The sequence below is a fragment of the Pezoporus wallicus genome, unplaced genomic scaffold, assembly GCF_028554395.1.
Source record: "Pezoporus wallicus isolate ANWC-B61680 ecotype Strahan unplaced genomic scaffold, APGP_CSIRO_Pwel_v1 contig_3365, whole genome shotgun sequence".
NCBI lineage: Eukaryota > Metazoa > Chordata > Aves > Psittaciformes > Psittacidae > Pezoporus > Pezoporus wallicus.
Genome location: NW_026640883.1, coordinates 1,463,048 through 1,478,417, shown reverse-complemented (window position 1 = coordinate 1,478,417; position 15,370 = coordinate 1,463,048). Strand labels below are relative to the sequence as shown.

The 15,370-nt window shown below is 45.4% G+C and overlaps 1 protein-coding gene and 1 long non-coding RNA gene across 3 annotated transcripts in view; one reads left to right on the top strand and one right to left on the bottom strand.

Moving 5' to 3' along the window:
• The window catches only part of NEURL1 (neuralized E3 ubiquitin protein ligase 1), a 157,625-nt gene extending 151,041 nt beyond the window's left edge, over window positions 1-6,584 (bottom strand). The window contains exons 1-2 of one of the 2 annotated variants that reach the window (XM_057421005.1): window positions 6,317-6,584; window positions 5,620-5,687 (exon numbers count right to left, since the gene is read on the bottom strand). Coding sequence is in view for 1 of the 2 variants with exons in the window: in XM_057421002.1 (XP_057276985.1) it covers window positions 6,317-6,401 (85 nt within the window). In the remaining variant the exon portion in view is untranslated. The remainder of the gene's footprint in view (window positions 1-5,619; window positions 5,688-6,316) is intronic. The other variant, XM_057421002.1, reaches the window with a different exon arrangement.
• A 1,952-nt stretch (window positions 6,585-8,536) lies between these two features.
• Window positions 8,537-11,908, top strand: LOC130605497 (uncharacterized). Its single transcript, XR_008973724.1, has 2 exons — window positions 8,537-9,719; window positions 11,183-11,908. It is a non-coding gene; the product is annotated as an uncharacterized LOC130605497 (long non-coding RNA).
• The last annotated feature ends 3,462 nt before the right edge of the window (window positions 11,909-15,370 follow it).

Here is a 15,370-nt window from a genome sequence, read left to right as displayed (position 1 = left end):
ATAAATGCCACATGTACTTATGCACTTGCCACGGGCAATAATTTCAGCGATGCAGAAGTTGCTGCAATTATCCCAGCAGCAGTAGGTAAGAACAGATGCCAAATCTGAAATTTTCCAAGCTTTTGCATTAGAAATCTTCTCAGATAAGGGGATAACCACAAAATCTGCTATGTCAGCAGTCTAGGAAACAAAATGAAGTGGGGGGCTACTTACATCTTCCTCATTCAGGAGGTCAATGTAAGCAAGAAGAACCTGCTTTCTCTTACTCCAAAACAGCCACAAATGCAAAAGTACCTTTATTTGTCAAAGTGACAAAGTGACACAGCCTCATCCAAGAAAGCTTGCACATGGACTTTGTCACAATCTCTACTGTCTCCTGGATAAAGCCTGGACTTCGATGCTGCCATATCAATGAACCACTCTGTAAACACCCAGGCGAGGACATTCATGGCAAAGAGGATGGACCCAGCTAGAGATCAGCCAACACCAGAGCAGGCTCTATCGCTCCCCATCTACCCCTGCAATGTCTCAACAACCCAGCTCCAGTTTTCACTGACGTGAAGTTTTATATTCTCATTTCAGCATTATCTTGAGCATCTAAAAATAGGTAGCCTTAGAAAGACACCCTTGGGAAGCTCATATGAGCAGGACAAGTGTGTGGTCTTTGTACGTGGCAAACTTCAAATGATTTCTCTTTCATGGCCTCCAATCTCCCATAAAATTGGACCCATTTTAGCATCCATAACATCCACTACTAATGAGCTCTACAGAGCTACTAGCTACTGCAGATGGCTAAAGTCTCCTTTTGTTCAAAAGAAGCTGGAACCTACCAACTTCATTTGATGGCCTCTTGTACTGGAAGAGACAGTGAAGAGTGGAGCTTTACCCCTTCTTTACATGCCAGTCATTTCCCACCCTAGTTGTCCCTTTTGTCCAGACATAAGAGTCCTAGTTTATTTAATCCTTCCATAATGCAGCCTTTTGACTGTCCCTGTTGCCCTCTTGTGAATGCTTTCCATTTCTTTTTTATCTTTTTTAAGATGATAAAAGGGGAAGAACCAGAACTACACAAAATACTCAGATGTATACAATCTAATCATGGCCTCTATTTTCTTCTGTTTGGCTTCCCTTGTAGTTTCTAGTATTTCATTTGCTTTTTTTAACTGCCACTGAGCCTTGCATTAACATTTTCAGCTCAATCATCCCACTGATGTTTTGGTTCCTACTGGTTTTCAAAGGCAGCCTTTCTTGCCCTTGAGAAATAGCGAGCATCACCTGTGGGCAAAGCACCACATGATTTCCTGGGGAATTTCTGACAATGTGCTCCACCAACAGCCTTCAGCACCTTATGAAAAAGACGATGGGAAAGGAAAAGTAGGATTGATAAATTGCTGTGTTTCGAGGACTGAGGAATTGTAGGCAGTTTAAACGCAATAAATCAAAGTTCAACAGCTTGGAGAAAAATCTGGTGCTTGAGAAAAGGTCATATAACCTGAGAATCTCAGGCAGGAAAAACTTTATACCTACAACCCAGCCACACTGACAGGTCAGAGGGAAACAAGCACGAGCCAGGACAAAATGAGAGCAGAAGGACAGGAAGCAGGAGGCATCCTTCAAAGCCTTGAACAATGAAACTTCTGAGTCTGTAGGGCTGGGAGAAAATGAAATAGTACTTCAAAGAAGAACCAGTTATGACAGCAATGGGAGCTGAGGCTCTCTCACAGCATTACTACTGGCACCACCCCCTGGTGTGCTGCTTGCACCCCAACTTCTAATCCCCATGAAAATCAGCTGCTGATGTCCTTTTACTCCCCACTTAGTTTTATCTAGAGAGTGCACAAAATGGAGCTGGCAGCAGGGTAGTCTTTTCTATCAACAACATACAATTATTAAAATGCCTGCAGCAGATGCCAGATTACTATCTTCTGCATGTATTTCAGAAGCTCATAAAATACCAGTGAAAACGTCTGACGTATTTATGTGTCAGTGGGATATAAAGTTTGAAACAGCAACTGCAAAAATGCAAGCAAAGACTGTATAAGCATGACTGGTATCCCCTATGGGCCAGGAAAAGCAGCAAAGCCCCTGCCTCCTTAGTAAAGTGTTGCAGAGCAGACTGTTTCTGGGAGCTTGCAGCCAGAAAGTAAGTCACATCCTTCAGCAAATAACTGCTGACTCTGACTCCAGGTTTCCTAGCAAAAGACAGGACTAAGAACTGTCCTGCCAAGGTGCCAGTCTGCTTCATGAGATAATCTGGAATTATAAACCCCAAATCATCCTACAGAGATCACCCAGGCAAGCGAGTAAGATCTATCTGTATGAATGAGCAGTAAGTACAGGGGACCATGGAAGAACACAACACAACTCAGATCTCAATGGGAGCCTCCAGATGCCACTGTAATACAAATAATAAAGAATAACCCATGAGTAATCAGCCACTGATGAAAAGAGGATCTCTGACTAGCTCGGGCTCTCTGTATAATATAGTGCATGCATTCTTTTGCATAAATATCACAGGTGTATTAACCCACAAGAAAACCAACAGGAAGAAATCCTGCTTGCTGTCACTCACCATGGAAGTTTACCTTCCAGGGCAAGATGGACCTCAGGAAATTGAAGCAAACCTGAGTAGGAGGCTGGAGGAAAGGACTTAAGAGAGGAGACATTAATACTCCTTAGCTTTCACAATGTCATATTGATCTGCTGACCGCATAAATGGCTAAGCCTTCTTGAAGCTGAGGACATGGAGACAAGTGAGAATGAAGAGCTGCTTGCCCATGGTGCGTGGCAGATGGCATTCAGGTCCTGTGCCTCACCTCTGGCCCAAGGGCTAGCAAAACCTGCATTTCTAGCATCCTGGACCAGCAAATCTGAGCGCTACACGACAGCCTTAACAGGTTACACAGTCCACACATCACAGTACAGAGAGTTAAACTTATCCTGCAAAGCTGAGGAGTAGCGAAGAAAGAAATGCAATAGCCACAGAGATTTGCAAGATGTAACACTAGGAAAGAAGGGTAATTTACTGAGCTACACCAGAATTAAAAAGGAACATTAAGAAATGAGATTGAATAGACTATTTTGGAAGAATCCTAGGGCACAAAGATGGGTTGAACTGGAGATATATGTATTGAGAAATAGTAGATGTCTCCTTGATTGGGACAGTTCAAGCCAGACTGCCCTGCACTAGTAAATGAGCAGTACACAGAGCCACTGATGTAAAGGTTGATCTTTTCAACTCGGAATCCAGAAGATTAGATACAGCTGGAGTTTCCCCACTCAGATCCACTCCAAAAAACCATACACACCTTGTTTGATAGTTATTGCAAACCATATTTCACAGAGGGTAGACAGCAAAAATACCTGGAGTTTATCTGGTGGCATCATTACGGAGATTGTTACCAGATAATCATTATCTTTTGCTCAGCATGAGGAAAGTACATCACTGTCCACCACCCTAGAGAAATAGCCACGTCTATGAAATACTGAAATACTCACAGGAATGCTGGAATTAATCTCACCTCAACCGCCCCATCGAGTTAGCACAAAGTGACAACCTCCTGCCAGCCACTAGCCATGAGTTCCAGATTAGGTAATTCCAAAGTGCTCATGTCTAGCAGTCCCTAGTGAACAGCAATGTGAAGTCCTTTTATAAAGGGCTGGACTTAATCAGATTTTGAAGTACTGTCCTACTCTGAAAGCAACTCTAAAATCATCTTCCTGGGGTTCCAGGTTCACTGTTGCTGGCACCTTCAGTAAAGACCTGCCTATTTCAGTTACCTGGTTTTAAAACTGCAGCTGAAGCCTGAGAATCAAGTTGGATGCTTTCCTTCTTCCCCTCACCATCAAAAACAAAGCAAGTGTTCTGCCAGCCATGCCAGTCTTCAGTGATATTTCTGTGTCATGCCTTCAATGCCATCAAAAGTATCACGTGGTCTTCAAAAGATATATTTATCTAAAGGTGACCATTTTTAGCCCGACTAACAGGAAAGTATAAAATTTGCCAGTACATGTGGGCAACAGTTCTACTGTGTGTGGAGGTCTTATTTCTTGTACAGCAGAGATAAACTTGTAAGGTTTGGGGACTGACTTCAGAGTCCCCAGACCACTCAGGAAGCTTAATGCAATCATAGCATATCCTTCAGCAAGAATGAACCTCAGTCACCCCGGCACCAGGTTAGGAAGAGGTCTCGCCACAGAAGGAAAATACTAGATGGCGGCCAAATTATCAAAGTTCAATATCCTTAACACTGGGCCAGATACTGAGGGAAGAACTGGGGACCTTCCATTAAAATACGCTTTACAAACTGTTAAATGGCAGATATGTAACAAAACTGTGTGACATTCATACTTTTGCTGCTATGCCTCCAGACCAGTCTACAGGAACCTGTCAGATGCAATCAGACTTGTTTATTCTGCATTTAAATGTAGGACCTGAGGCAGCCCGGGTTCAAAAAAAGACAGAAAAGGCACATATTGTCCCTGGCAGTTGCTTGGGTTTTACAACAAAGGCAATGTGTTGTTAACTATTTACTCTAAATCAGAAGTATTTCAGTGTTCTGCTACATTACAGTCTCGAGAACATTTCTGCTTGCTTCCCCAGCACAGGTAGAAATGTAATTACAACGTAAATGAAACGAAGAAAGAAAGAAACAAACTGACATTAACAAACACCCACCCCCATTCCCCAAAAAGAAAAATCAGGTGATGCATGCAGAGCATCTTCAAAATCTCACATAAGCCACAGATAATGGTTTAAGTGGCAGTGTCCCTTCTGGCTCCAGTTTATAAATTCTTATCTGCTTAAGGTTATTCCAGAAAGATTTCCAGCTGACAGCATGATTCTTAAAGAGACAAATCCTCCCTGGCAGTCTACAATTGCATACCAAGTACTACAGCACTGCGTGTGCTTTCATGTTTGCATTGATAGAAGATGATGGTTCAGTGTTTAGGGTTCAGCAGCCCCCTCCTTGCAAGTCTAATTTTAAGCACAGCCATTGTCTGGTTTGAGTTTCAGACTGGCTTAGTCCATCACAGAGCAGTAAGCATTCCTAGGGTCTCCTTACATGACCATTCAAAAAGCCATGATACAGTCATCCTCAGTTCACACAACTGTTTCAAATCATCCAAGTACAGAGGAAGGGAGCAGACAGATGTAATGGAAGAACAATGTGAGTATCAGAAAATCCTTCAATATAACAACCAATTGACCAGCTCATCATTAACCATTTCCACTCCCCGTGACCATGCCAAAAAAGTATCCAACTGCTCCGTAAATTGAGGGTGAACAGCAGCATCCCTATTTTCCATGCTGGTGGCTGCAAATTCTGCAACATACTGGGGAAGCTGCAACAAGTTTTGATCATCTGAAATGGCTGTGGGTGCAGCACCTTCCCTCATTCCCTGTTTACAGAGATGTCTGACATCCTCTACCCAAACATCCAGTGCCCTTGGCTGTGAAAATGCGCTTAGTGAAGAGGTAGCCAGGTAGCATTGAACACTTACAGCCCCCTTTCAAGAATGACAAGTTATTTCCTGCTACGATCCTCCCAGATTATAGCAAAAGGGGGCAAAAAAGGGCAGGGTCAGAGGAGACCCTGGGAACTCACTCCTGCACACCTTACAATTTGATCCCCATCCAATTTGATCCCAGCAGTGCCCCAGCATTTCTGAAAAGGGATTTCATCCTTGTAAAGAACAGAACAAGCTGGATGAGGAGCCCCGAATACCCCCTGCCCTCCTCCAAAGAAGGCTGACCATCTCACTCACATAGATATATTCCTGGAGTACCCAGAAAAGACACCAAAGCAAAGCTTTTGTCCACTAAGAAACACTTGAGGACTCTTTGGAGGTCCAATTCCTCTGACTTGTTGTCCCTTGCTATCCTGGGGTACCACTGCCAGGGGAGCCTGTGCACCGATCAGCCACCCATGGGGCATTGTCGGGGAAGGAGAGGCAGGGCTGGGAGCAGGGCGGGAGTGCCCACACAGCCAAAGGCCATAGGGTGCCAGGCACGGAACCATCCCATTCCGAGGTGCCCACTGAACCAAGCCTGTCCCAAGGTGCCCGGGATACCCGTCCAGCGTGGGGTGCTCAGGGTGCTGTGAGTGCCTAGGCGTCTCATCCCAGTTTGAGGTCTCTGGGGTGCCCAGGGTTTGTGCCCTGCCTGGGTACCCATCCCACCGCGAGATGCCTAGGGCACTCATCCCGATTTGGGCTACATGGATGCCGCAGGGTACCGCGGTTGTTCATACCGCCGGGGATGCTGGGGGTGCCCGGGGTGCCCGTCCTGCCGGGGGTGCCGGCAGAGCCGTACCTTTGAGGCGGTGGTGGCGGGCGCGGTGCAGGCGGCCCTGGCCGCCGCGGGGCAGAGCGGGGATGCTGGAGAAGCGGCTCCCCATGGTGGCATCCGAGCCGGGCCGGGCGGCACAGCGCAAGGTCTCTCCCCGGGGGCTGTGGCGGCGGCAGCGCTCACTCCGATGCCGAGAGCTCCGCTGCTGCTCGCCGCCCGCCGGGCCCCATGCCCCGCCGCTCCGCCGCCCTCCGCTCGGCTCCGCCGCGGCTCGATACTGCGGGGCGGGGCGGCGGCACCGCGGCCCCCCCGCCGCGCCCCGTCGCCATGGAGACAGTTGTTGCGCCCCAGGGTCGGAAGGGGGGGGCAGCGGTGCCGCGCTTCGCCCAGATGTGCCAGCTCTGCTGTGACAGGTGAGGGGCACGCGGGTCCCTCTCCCGATCCCCACCCTCAGATCGGTGCCGGGCACACGAACCGGGGCGCCCCGGTAGGGCGGTGGCACGGCCCGGTGCGGGGTCCCTGGGGTACCGGCAGCAAAGACAGTCAGCTTCCCCCCCCCCCAAAGAGCACCGAGCGGCTCAGTCTTCCCCTCAAACCATAACGACGCCCCAAGAGGCAGCCGCAGCATCAGGGATCTTTGCCCTCTCCAGCCCAGGAAGGAAGCACCTCTCGGAGTGGTTCACTTCCACCCTGGCTCACTTCTACCTCCCTGGGACAGTGCTACTCCCTCACTTCTGCTGGCCCTGAATCCACTTCCCCAACACCCTTCAGTGAGGAAATTTGCGGCTGACTCCAGAATCCAGACCCCTCAAAGAAGCTGCATCATGCAGGAACATCCAAGCAGGCATGCTCTGCTGGGATGCAACTGTCCTAAAGCAATTAGGATTTTCATGGATGCAAATATGTCAGAGCAGCATTCAGGGGAAGGCAAAGCAGGTGGGCAAGCAGCCCACTGCTCTCTGAAGCTACCCAAGTACATAACTTTCAGAGGAGAAGGGGAAGTGTTCTGAGGTTACATATAAGACTTGATAAGAAACATCGAAAATCTCAACCAAAATCTGATGCTGAAATCGGGATAAGGATTTCTTTTGGTGCCTGTGATGCAGAAGGAATCATTACTGTCCTGCCCCACCTTAGATTGCAACATGGGTGGGATATACATCATGGTTTTGCATCCTTTCTAATTCTCCCAGAGACAGAAAGGGGTGACTATGCCAGTCAGAGTACTGCCATTGTAGTGCAGGGCTTGAACTTCTGCTCAAACCCAAGCCTCTCAATTTTTGGTGCTGCCAATATATCACATCCTGCTCTAGCTACACCAGCTGTCTCCACAGGCAGGAAGCTCACAAGGAGATTTGAGACAAAGATGAAGTAAGACTGAATCATATCTTTGTCTCCTTTGTGAACACTCTATCTCCAGTCAGCTCATTACAGTGAGCACATGAAGAAACATGGGGCTGGAATGGCTCTTAGATGGGCAACTCCAGTTTGTCACCATATCATAGAATAGTAAGGGCTGGAAAGGACCTTAAGATCATCAAGTTCCAAACCCCCTGCCACGAGCAGGGACACCTCACACTAAACCATGTCACCCAAGGCTCTGTCCAACCTGGCCTTGAACACCCCCAGGGATGGAGCATTCACAGCTTCCCTGGGCAACCCATTACAGTGCCTCCCCACCCTCACAGTAAAGAACTTCTTCCTTATATCCAATCTAAACTTCCCCTGTTTAAGTTTTAACCCATTACTGCTTGTCCTGTCACTACAGTCCCTAATGAAGAGTCCCTTCCCAGTATCCTTATAGCCCCCCTTCAGATACTGGAAGGCTGATACCTTCCATCCTCCTGAACCTAATTATCTGCAACCAACAAAGGAAAAAAAAAACCTATTCTTTCTCAATTCCTTTTCTCTAACCTCTCTCTGTACCTGTCCTTGAGTTGTAACAGGTCTGCAGTCACATTTCTGTAAAGCTTTATGTTTTTGGTGGCAGAAAAAGGCGGCAGGACAAAGCAAATTATAGTGGAAAGAAGCATCTTTCCATTGTATAAAAAGGGTCCTGAAAAAAAGAAAGGTATCATAGTTTTGGACTGGAGGCATAGGAGACATCCATATAGTTGCACAGGGAACATTTCTGTGCAGTCATCCATTAAACTACAGGCACTCACGCATGCATCATGCATGCTGCTAACTCTGCCTTGTCTTGCAGCTCACCACATGGTTGGACTTAGTGCTTTCTGCTTCCATCAAATCCACCGTTTCAGACACCAGGCACCAATTTAATCTTGATACCGCAGCATGAATGAGAACATATGGCTAATAGATTATGTGTTCAATAAGCTCCCTTTTCACCTTGGAGAAAGCATATAGTTACATCACTGAAAGGAAGAATCCGTATAGATCTGCCTTAGCAACATGTTCAGCTTCTGTGAGGGATGGGCTTCTCTTTGCCTGACACCACAGCCCGTAGTTAACACCAAGGGGAGGAATGCAAAACAGCACCGGTGGGTGCTATGATGATATGTGGGTTCACTTTATCAAATAGTCTTTGAATTTGCTCCCGATGCTGGTTAGAGAAGGAGTGGATGCTTGCTGTCCTTGCCAACTTATGTCAGCTCTTCCCGCAGAAAATGTTGAGCAGACTGAGAAATATGCTCTGTGATCACAGGGGCCCCTGATAGACGAAACAAGATCACACTGATTCTGGGGTTTTGCCTTTTTCCTGTGCTGTAGCAACACAGAGCATTAAAACAGCTTTGCAAAACTGCAGGGCTTTCAAGCCAGTAAGTCAGGACTCTCCTTGTTTCTTAATAATTAGTGATAGCAACTGAATTGGCTGATTAGGGACATGCCATTTCTTGATATCAATCCTGACAGGTAGCGGGGGTCTGGCAGAGAGCTCATGCTGTGTGACACAGCAGGATGACTTTGCACTGAATTGTAATTCCTCTCCACCTTCTTCCTTAGGTTTGTAATTTGTGCTTAGAAGTTGATGAAGACAATGCAGTCAGTCCATGAACTTCATCTGAAATGAGCATCAGCTCCAGAAACGGTGCTAACATCAAGATTATCATTCTGAACAAACACAAGGAGAAAGGCATTGCACAGTCACAGCTGCTCATGGAACATCTAGTACCTTAAGTCATGACACCATCCATGAATTCTCTACCCAAAAGCTGGGTGCAAGGATGAGCTCCAGCTGCTCAGCTCAGGCATATGTGAAAGAGGAGATGGGACGTGCAACAGGATTGATGAAACAGCTGGAGGGCAGCATCTGCATGTATAAAAGAGCTTGCCAGAGAAGGACAGCGGGGAAGACTGCTATGTTTGGTACACAGGGAGGCTTTCAGACTGTGAAGGGGGCAAGATCAGATTAATGCATTTGGATCTAAGGACTCAGGGTATTGTGCGAATATCTCCAGTTGAAGTTGTATGGAGCAATGAAGCAAACATAGTTAAAAATTCCCTTTGCAAAGCTTGCGTTTGTGCCTTCTAGGCACATAATCCCTCAAGGGGTTACACAAGAAACCAGGCAACCGCAAACAAGATATAATTATGAAGATTCAAAGAACAGAAGTACACACAAATCCTGAGCCACCATTGCTCAGGATTGCTCAGAGACTTGGGCAAACATATGTCAGAATTTATACCCTGAGATGATGCTCAGAATAGGAGTCATGATGCAGGAAATGTGTGTCGCAGAACAAAACACAGAGCAGTGAGCGGATGCTGCCCAGGTCCCTTTGGCTTTGAAATTCATGGGGTCCAGCTGCCTGGACCACTCACTGGCACACACGTGGGTGGGGATGCCAAGCAATCGGACATGTGATGGCTTGACCACCTTTTACACCCACTGGAAACATTAATCTCAATAGTTATCCAAATGAGTGAATGCTTTCCTCATTCTTCATGTTTTCCTCCATCTCCACATGGAGAAACTGAAGCAACAAGTCAGCAGCACAGAGGCTGACGGTGGGGATATGTCATCCCTTCCAGAGCAAGCTTTGATCCACTGAGCCTTCCTTATTTCACGTACCCATTAATCTACTTCTTTTCCTCACATACCATAAGAGGACCTGCAAAAGAAATCAGCTGTTGTTTGATTTGTTGTAATTAAATGCCTGGCATCAGAACTTTAACAGATGTGAAAGAAAAAGACACACCTATCCATGAAATGTACAGATCCGCATGCTGCAAGGAGAAAAGATCCTTTGGGAGATATTCACTGCGCCTAATTGTTGGGCTAATCTCCTTATTTATGTATTTTTAATTGCTTTAATGACAATTGACCAATTGCATTCTTGATGTGGCATGCATCACTCCAAAATGAAATGCCCTGTAGATGCTACGTCAGGAACGTTTGCCCCATTGCTGTCACCTCTGAACCCAGTGCAGAGCTGGATGTAAGACTCAGGCGGAACAGAAGCGAATTCAGCATTATGAGCTCAAATAGGACAGGATTACAAGAGTATGCTCTGTCATAGGCGAATAACTTTTTGCCTGTGGGTTTCTGTGTCTAACAGGACAATAGCAGCAACCAGAACAGTCTGCAAAGATACTTCTAGAAATATTAGCTTAAATTGGAGAGGGAGAACAGTTGTGTAGATGTAAAGCCTCATCAACATTTATGAAACGCTTGGTCTCAGGCAGCAGTCAACAAGAAGTCATCATGACAGGTGATCATTCAGTTTGGTCATCCTTCCCTGAGAAAGCTAAATCCTAGTTCACTTCTTTGTAAGAAATGTAGATATTCATTTTCTACAAGTGGGATAAGAGAGAAGTGTCCATCTTTCATGACACACCAGCCGTACAGTGTTCACACTGGGAAAACATGTTTTGTACAGCCAACTTGATGCCACAGATTAATTGTTTGTTTTCTGACCTTTACATTAGCAGTTCTCCCATTCATCAGCACAAGATTTGCACAAAAGCAGAAGCTGTTGCCTGACCTTCAAGGCAGAACCACAGTAGCACTATCCAGGATAGACATCTGTGTATGTAAGAAGCACCGAAGCATCATTTAAGTTCTACTGTGGAAGCATTTGCCAGAAAGGGAAAACTTTCAGAAGAGGGAGAAAGGCCCAGAGAGACTGCATGGACTATTCTTAGGGCTTTTTATTCCTCCAGTCCTCCTACATTCCTCCCTCTCACACTCTACAGCTGCTATGTTGAGATCTCTTGCATGGTATCAACCACTTATTAAACTTTCCATCAGGTAGCTTCATGGAGGACAGCTGTTCCACGATGCCCTTCCTTTTTGGAAGCACTTTCCATAAAAGCAAGCAAAGCCACTTCCTTTATCTGCCTTAAAAATTAACAGACTCCTCTGCTACTGTGTCCTGCAAGCCTTCTCCAGCAATCAGCGTGGCCGTGAAGAGACCACTGCTGACCACGATATCCAACATCCCAGTAGCATCTTGCCCAGGTGCAACAGGGGGCTCAAAATTGCACTTTGTGATTCCTGCCACCACAGCAACAATTTGGACTTCATCCACAGCAGCATTTTCAGGAAGATGTGTACTTCAACTTGAAAGTACTGTGCAATAGCAGAGATCTCATACTCAAGAGAAGTTAATGCAACAATGATTTACCTTACAGTAAAAAACTGTGCATGCTGTCCCTTGTCTAAGTTTGCTAACACAAACTTCCAAGCCTTACATCATGTAGTGTCTTCATTTGATAGATGAAGGACTCTTGTTCTCTCACAGGTTTTCCAGAACCAGATCCAGCTGTAGACATGACTTTTGACTTCCCTTTTCTTTCACTTGGTTGCTACATTCTCTCTGTAGTTGCTTGTGTAAAATACATGTAAATCCAAAAACTGCACTATATGAAAGAGCAAGAAAAAGAGCAAAAGTGAAAGAATAGCTTCCTTTGGATAATCAGTTCTTTTGGGAAGTTCTATTTTAATGAACAACGTCTGTCTGTTTATGCAGACCTGTTATGGGTCTGACCCCTCTACCAACTCATGGAAGCTGAAGAGCTTTTACATTTTTTAGCAGCCATTTTGCAAACAGCTGCTTATGTATTTGTCATGAACAATGCTCAAAATCAATCATATGAAGAAAATTATTAGCAGGCGAGAATAAATAGGATGGTTAGAGAATACTAATTTCTCCCACACATACTGGTCATTTTTGTGGTGACCAGTGGTGTGGTTGTTTATTGAATTTGGGCATGCAAATATTTGCAGCACTTAGGTGAGAAGGGTTTAAGCCCCTTTTAATTTAAGCCTATTTATTATGCATCCCACACTGGGGAACTCTGTGGGACCTGCTGAGCCCCAAGTGTATGTTAAAGCAACCCCAAGGCTGCTTCCTTCCAGAGCAGAAAGCTTCAAGGGGCACATCTGTGCCATATTCCAGAGGTCCAGGTCTCACCCCTAAGCTGAGACATACACGAAAGGCCAGTACTGAGCAGAGGATATTTCCAGGGGAATCAGCTCCTCCCTTTTTAAGGGGTCCTTTGATCTACAAGAGAAATCTGACAGGAATTTAGCACAGCTAATACTCAAGTCTTTGATCTTCCATCTGGAGTTTCACTCTATCAGTCAGTCTGAACCCCTACTTCCAGCCATACCAGCCAGCGATTCCTCCCTAACAGAATACAGTGAATTTACCAGTGGCAGGGTTTTTGCTCCCACTCTACTCTTGGGTAACTTCTACTTTGAAACATGTCCTTGGAGAATTGACCTTCCCTTCAGTCTCACTTTCACATCTCTGTCAAGATGGTACATACTTCTACTGAGGTGGCAGGTAGACTGTTGTGGCAGAGCAGAGCCTAGTTCTGTGTCCTAAAGAAGATCCTACATCCTTTGCAGATCTAAATGGCTTTCTGTTAAAGCAGGGACAAACCAAGACTTTGATGACAAATGCCAGTGTCAACCTCATATCCTATTTCTGAATTTAAATATTTGCTTTTAATTAAATTTATTGCCCAAATTAGCAGTGGAGGTGCCCAGATTTCTAACTGGGTCATCACAAGACAACTTTACATTATGCTGAGAAGTCAGCATACTCAAGGACTGTTAGGAAAAAACAGACTTTTACTAAATGTGGTTAGCTAGAGAAAGGGGAAGTTAAAGACTGTTAGTCTGTACCTCTAAATGTGTTTGTCATTCTCAATACCTAAAATGCTTGTTTAGATTATCAAAGGGAAGGCACCCAACAGCTTTGGTATACTAGTCAGTAGGCTAGTCACGGTATTAAGCCTGTTTTGACCCTATGTGTTGTTTTACCTACAGGTTGAGCTATTTTACAATAATATTTCCCAACCATATTGCGTATGAGGATCGGTGATGTTTTAACACCTTTTTGGTCCAACTCCTTTCCTCCCTTACCATATTCCTCACTGGAAGGGCTGCTGACAGCCCCTGGCCCTACTGCTAGCATGGTGATGGACCAACCTAAACCTATTCCTGCCAAGACCCCTCCACCTTTCCTTAGCTGGTTCTAGGGTAACAGTGCAGCTTCACAGCCTCCAAGGTTTACAAACCTCAGACAGACTTAAAGCAATAGGAAAAATCTGGGGTTTGATTTCCCAGTCTTCCACAGTCTTCAAACAGTCCCCCAACACCACCATGCAGAATGACAGAAGCAGTACCAAAGAGCTAGCCGACCAAGACGTCAGACTCAACCTTAGACTAGTTGCAGAAAAAGGACACGTCCAGTTCAGCTCCTGACAATCTTCTATCCAACGTGGCCAAACCCTGTATAGCTCCTGAAGGTGAACACCACCTTCAGAGGTCCCCAGACAGGCTGACCAGGCTGCTCATTAACTTCCTCCTGACCCCATGAGGAGTCCCAAGCACATTGCACTGAAGTCGACTGAATCTCAAAAAGATGACTTGGAAACAACAGCAATAACATCCTTTTCCCAGCCTTCAGAGCCTTGCTGTTGGCTGTGGATGTGCAGCCTGCCAGTAGCATCTGAAGTCACTGCTTCTCTTCTTTGCTCATTGAATATGATGGTGGGATCCAGCCACAAACTCAGAAATGTCAAGTTTTGTATCATAAGCCCCATTGATTCTCAAAGACGATTTTAGTGCCTTCATGATGGGAAGAACTTCTCACCAGGAGTGTATCATGGAATATTCAGCAGAACAGGTGCAACTATTTCTTTTTCCAAGCATCCAGTCCTGTCCCAGCGATGAAGACTAACCCTATAGGCAGATATCAGTCTTAGTTTTGGCTTAACAGCCAGGATCAGCTAGCATGCATTTCATGTACTTCTGAAATGCACAACTAAACCAGGGAGAAACAGGAGAGCACAAGTTCCCAGCAGTGCTTATTTGAATAATCTTGCAGACAGATCTGTTCATTTCTCAAAATTTCCAGTGCGCACAGCAGATCACGATATGAAATCACATCCTGTCACTGGGCTCTGATAAATGGGAACAGAAGGACTAAACACTCACTTCCCATATGAATAAACACTCCAGTTCAAACTGCACCGCTCATATTGTTTGTGCTGTCACTAAAATCCTGCAGGCGGCATTAGAGCCTAGTAACTGAGCATCATCCAGAATTACTCACTTCACGAGCAGGTATAGATTTTCAGTCCTCATTTACTGATTAACATCTTCCTGACATTACTATCTCGTCTAAAAAATTCTGCATTGCAAGCTCCATGTCAGTGGAGCTTATTAGATGTTTTTCTGTTTGATCCAACAGGCAAAGCAGATACTTATGAATTGTGGTTCCATCATTCAACTTTCTTTTCCACAAATTCGAAAAGGTCAAAAAGTCAAGGCCCTAGTTATGGCTTTACTAGTAGTTAAAGCCGATTGCCAAGGCAGGGGTTTTGCTTTTATATAATTCTTACAATTATCTAAACTCTCTCCATCTTTGTGGTATTCAAAACCCTTTAAGGTAGAATTTAGCCTCATTTGGGAAAGAATTCAATAGCAAGAGCTGGATTCGCCACGCTTCTGTCCACTTTCAGAGTGTGCTTCTAGCTAAAAGAGGACACAGACAATAAAACAATGATTATGCCAGATACAAAGATTGAGAGTTTGATAATCTGAAATAACCCAAAATACAACCCCTGCCTTGCACTTATATGGCTTAAGCGTTCTGCTCC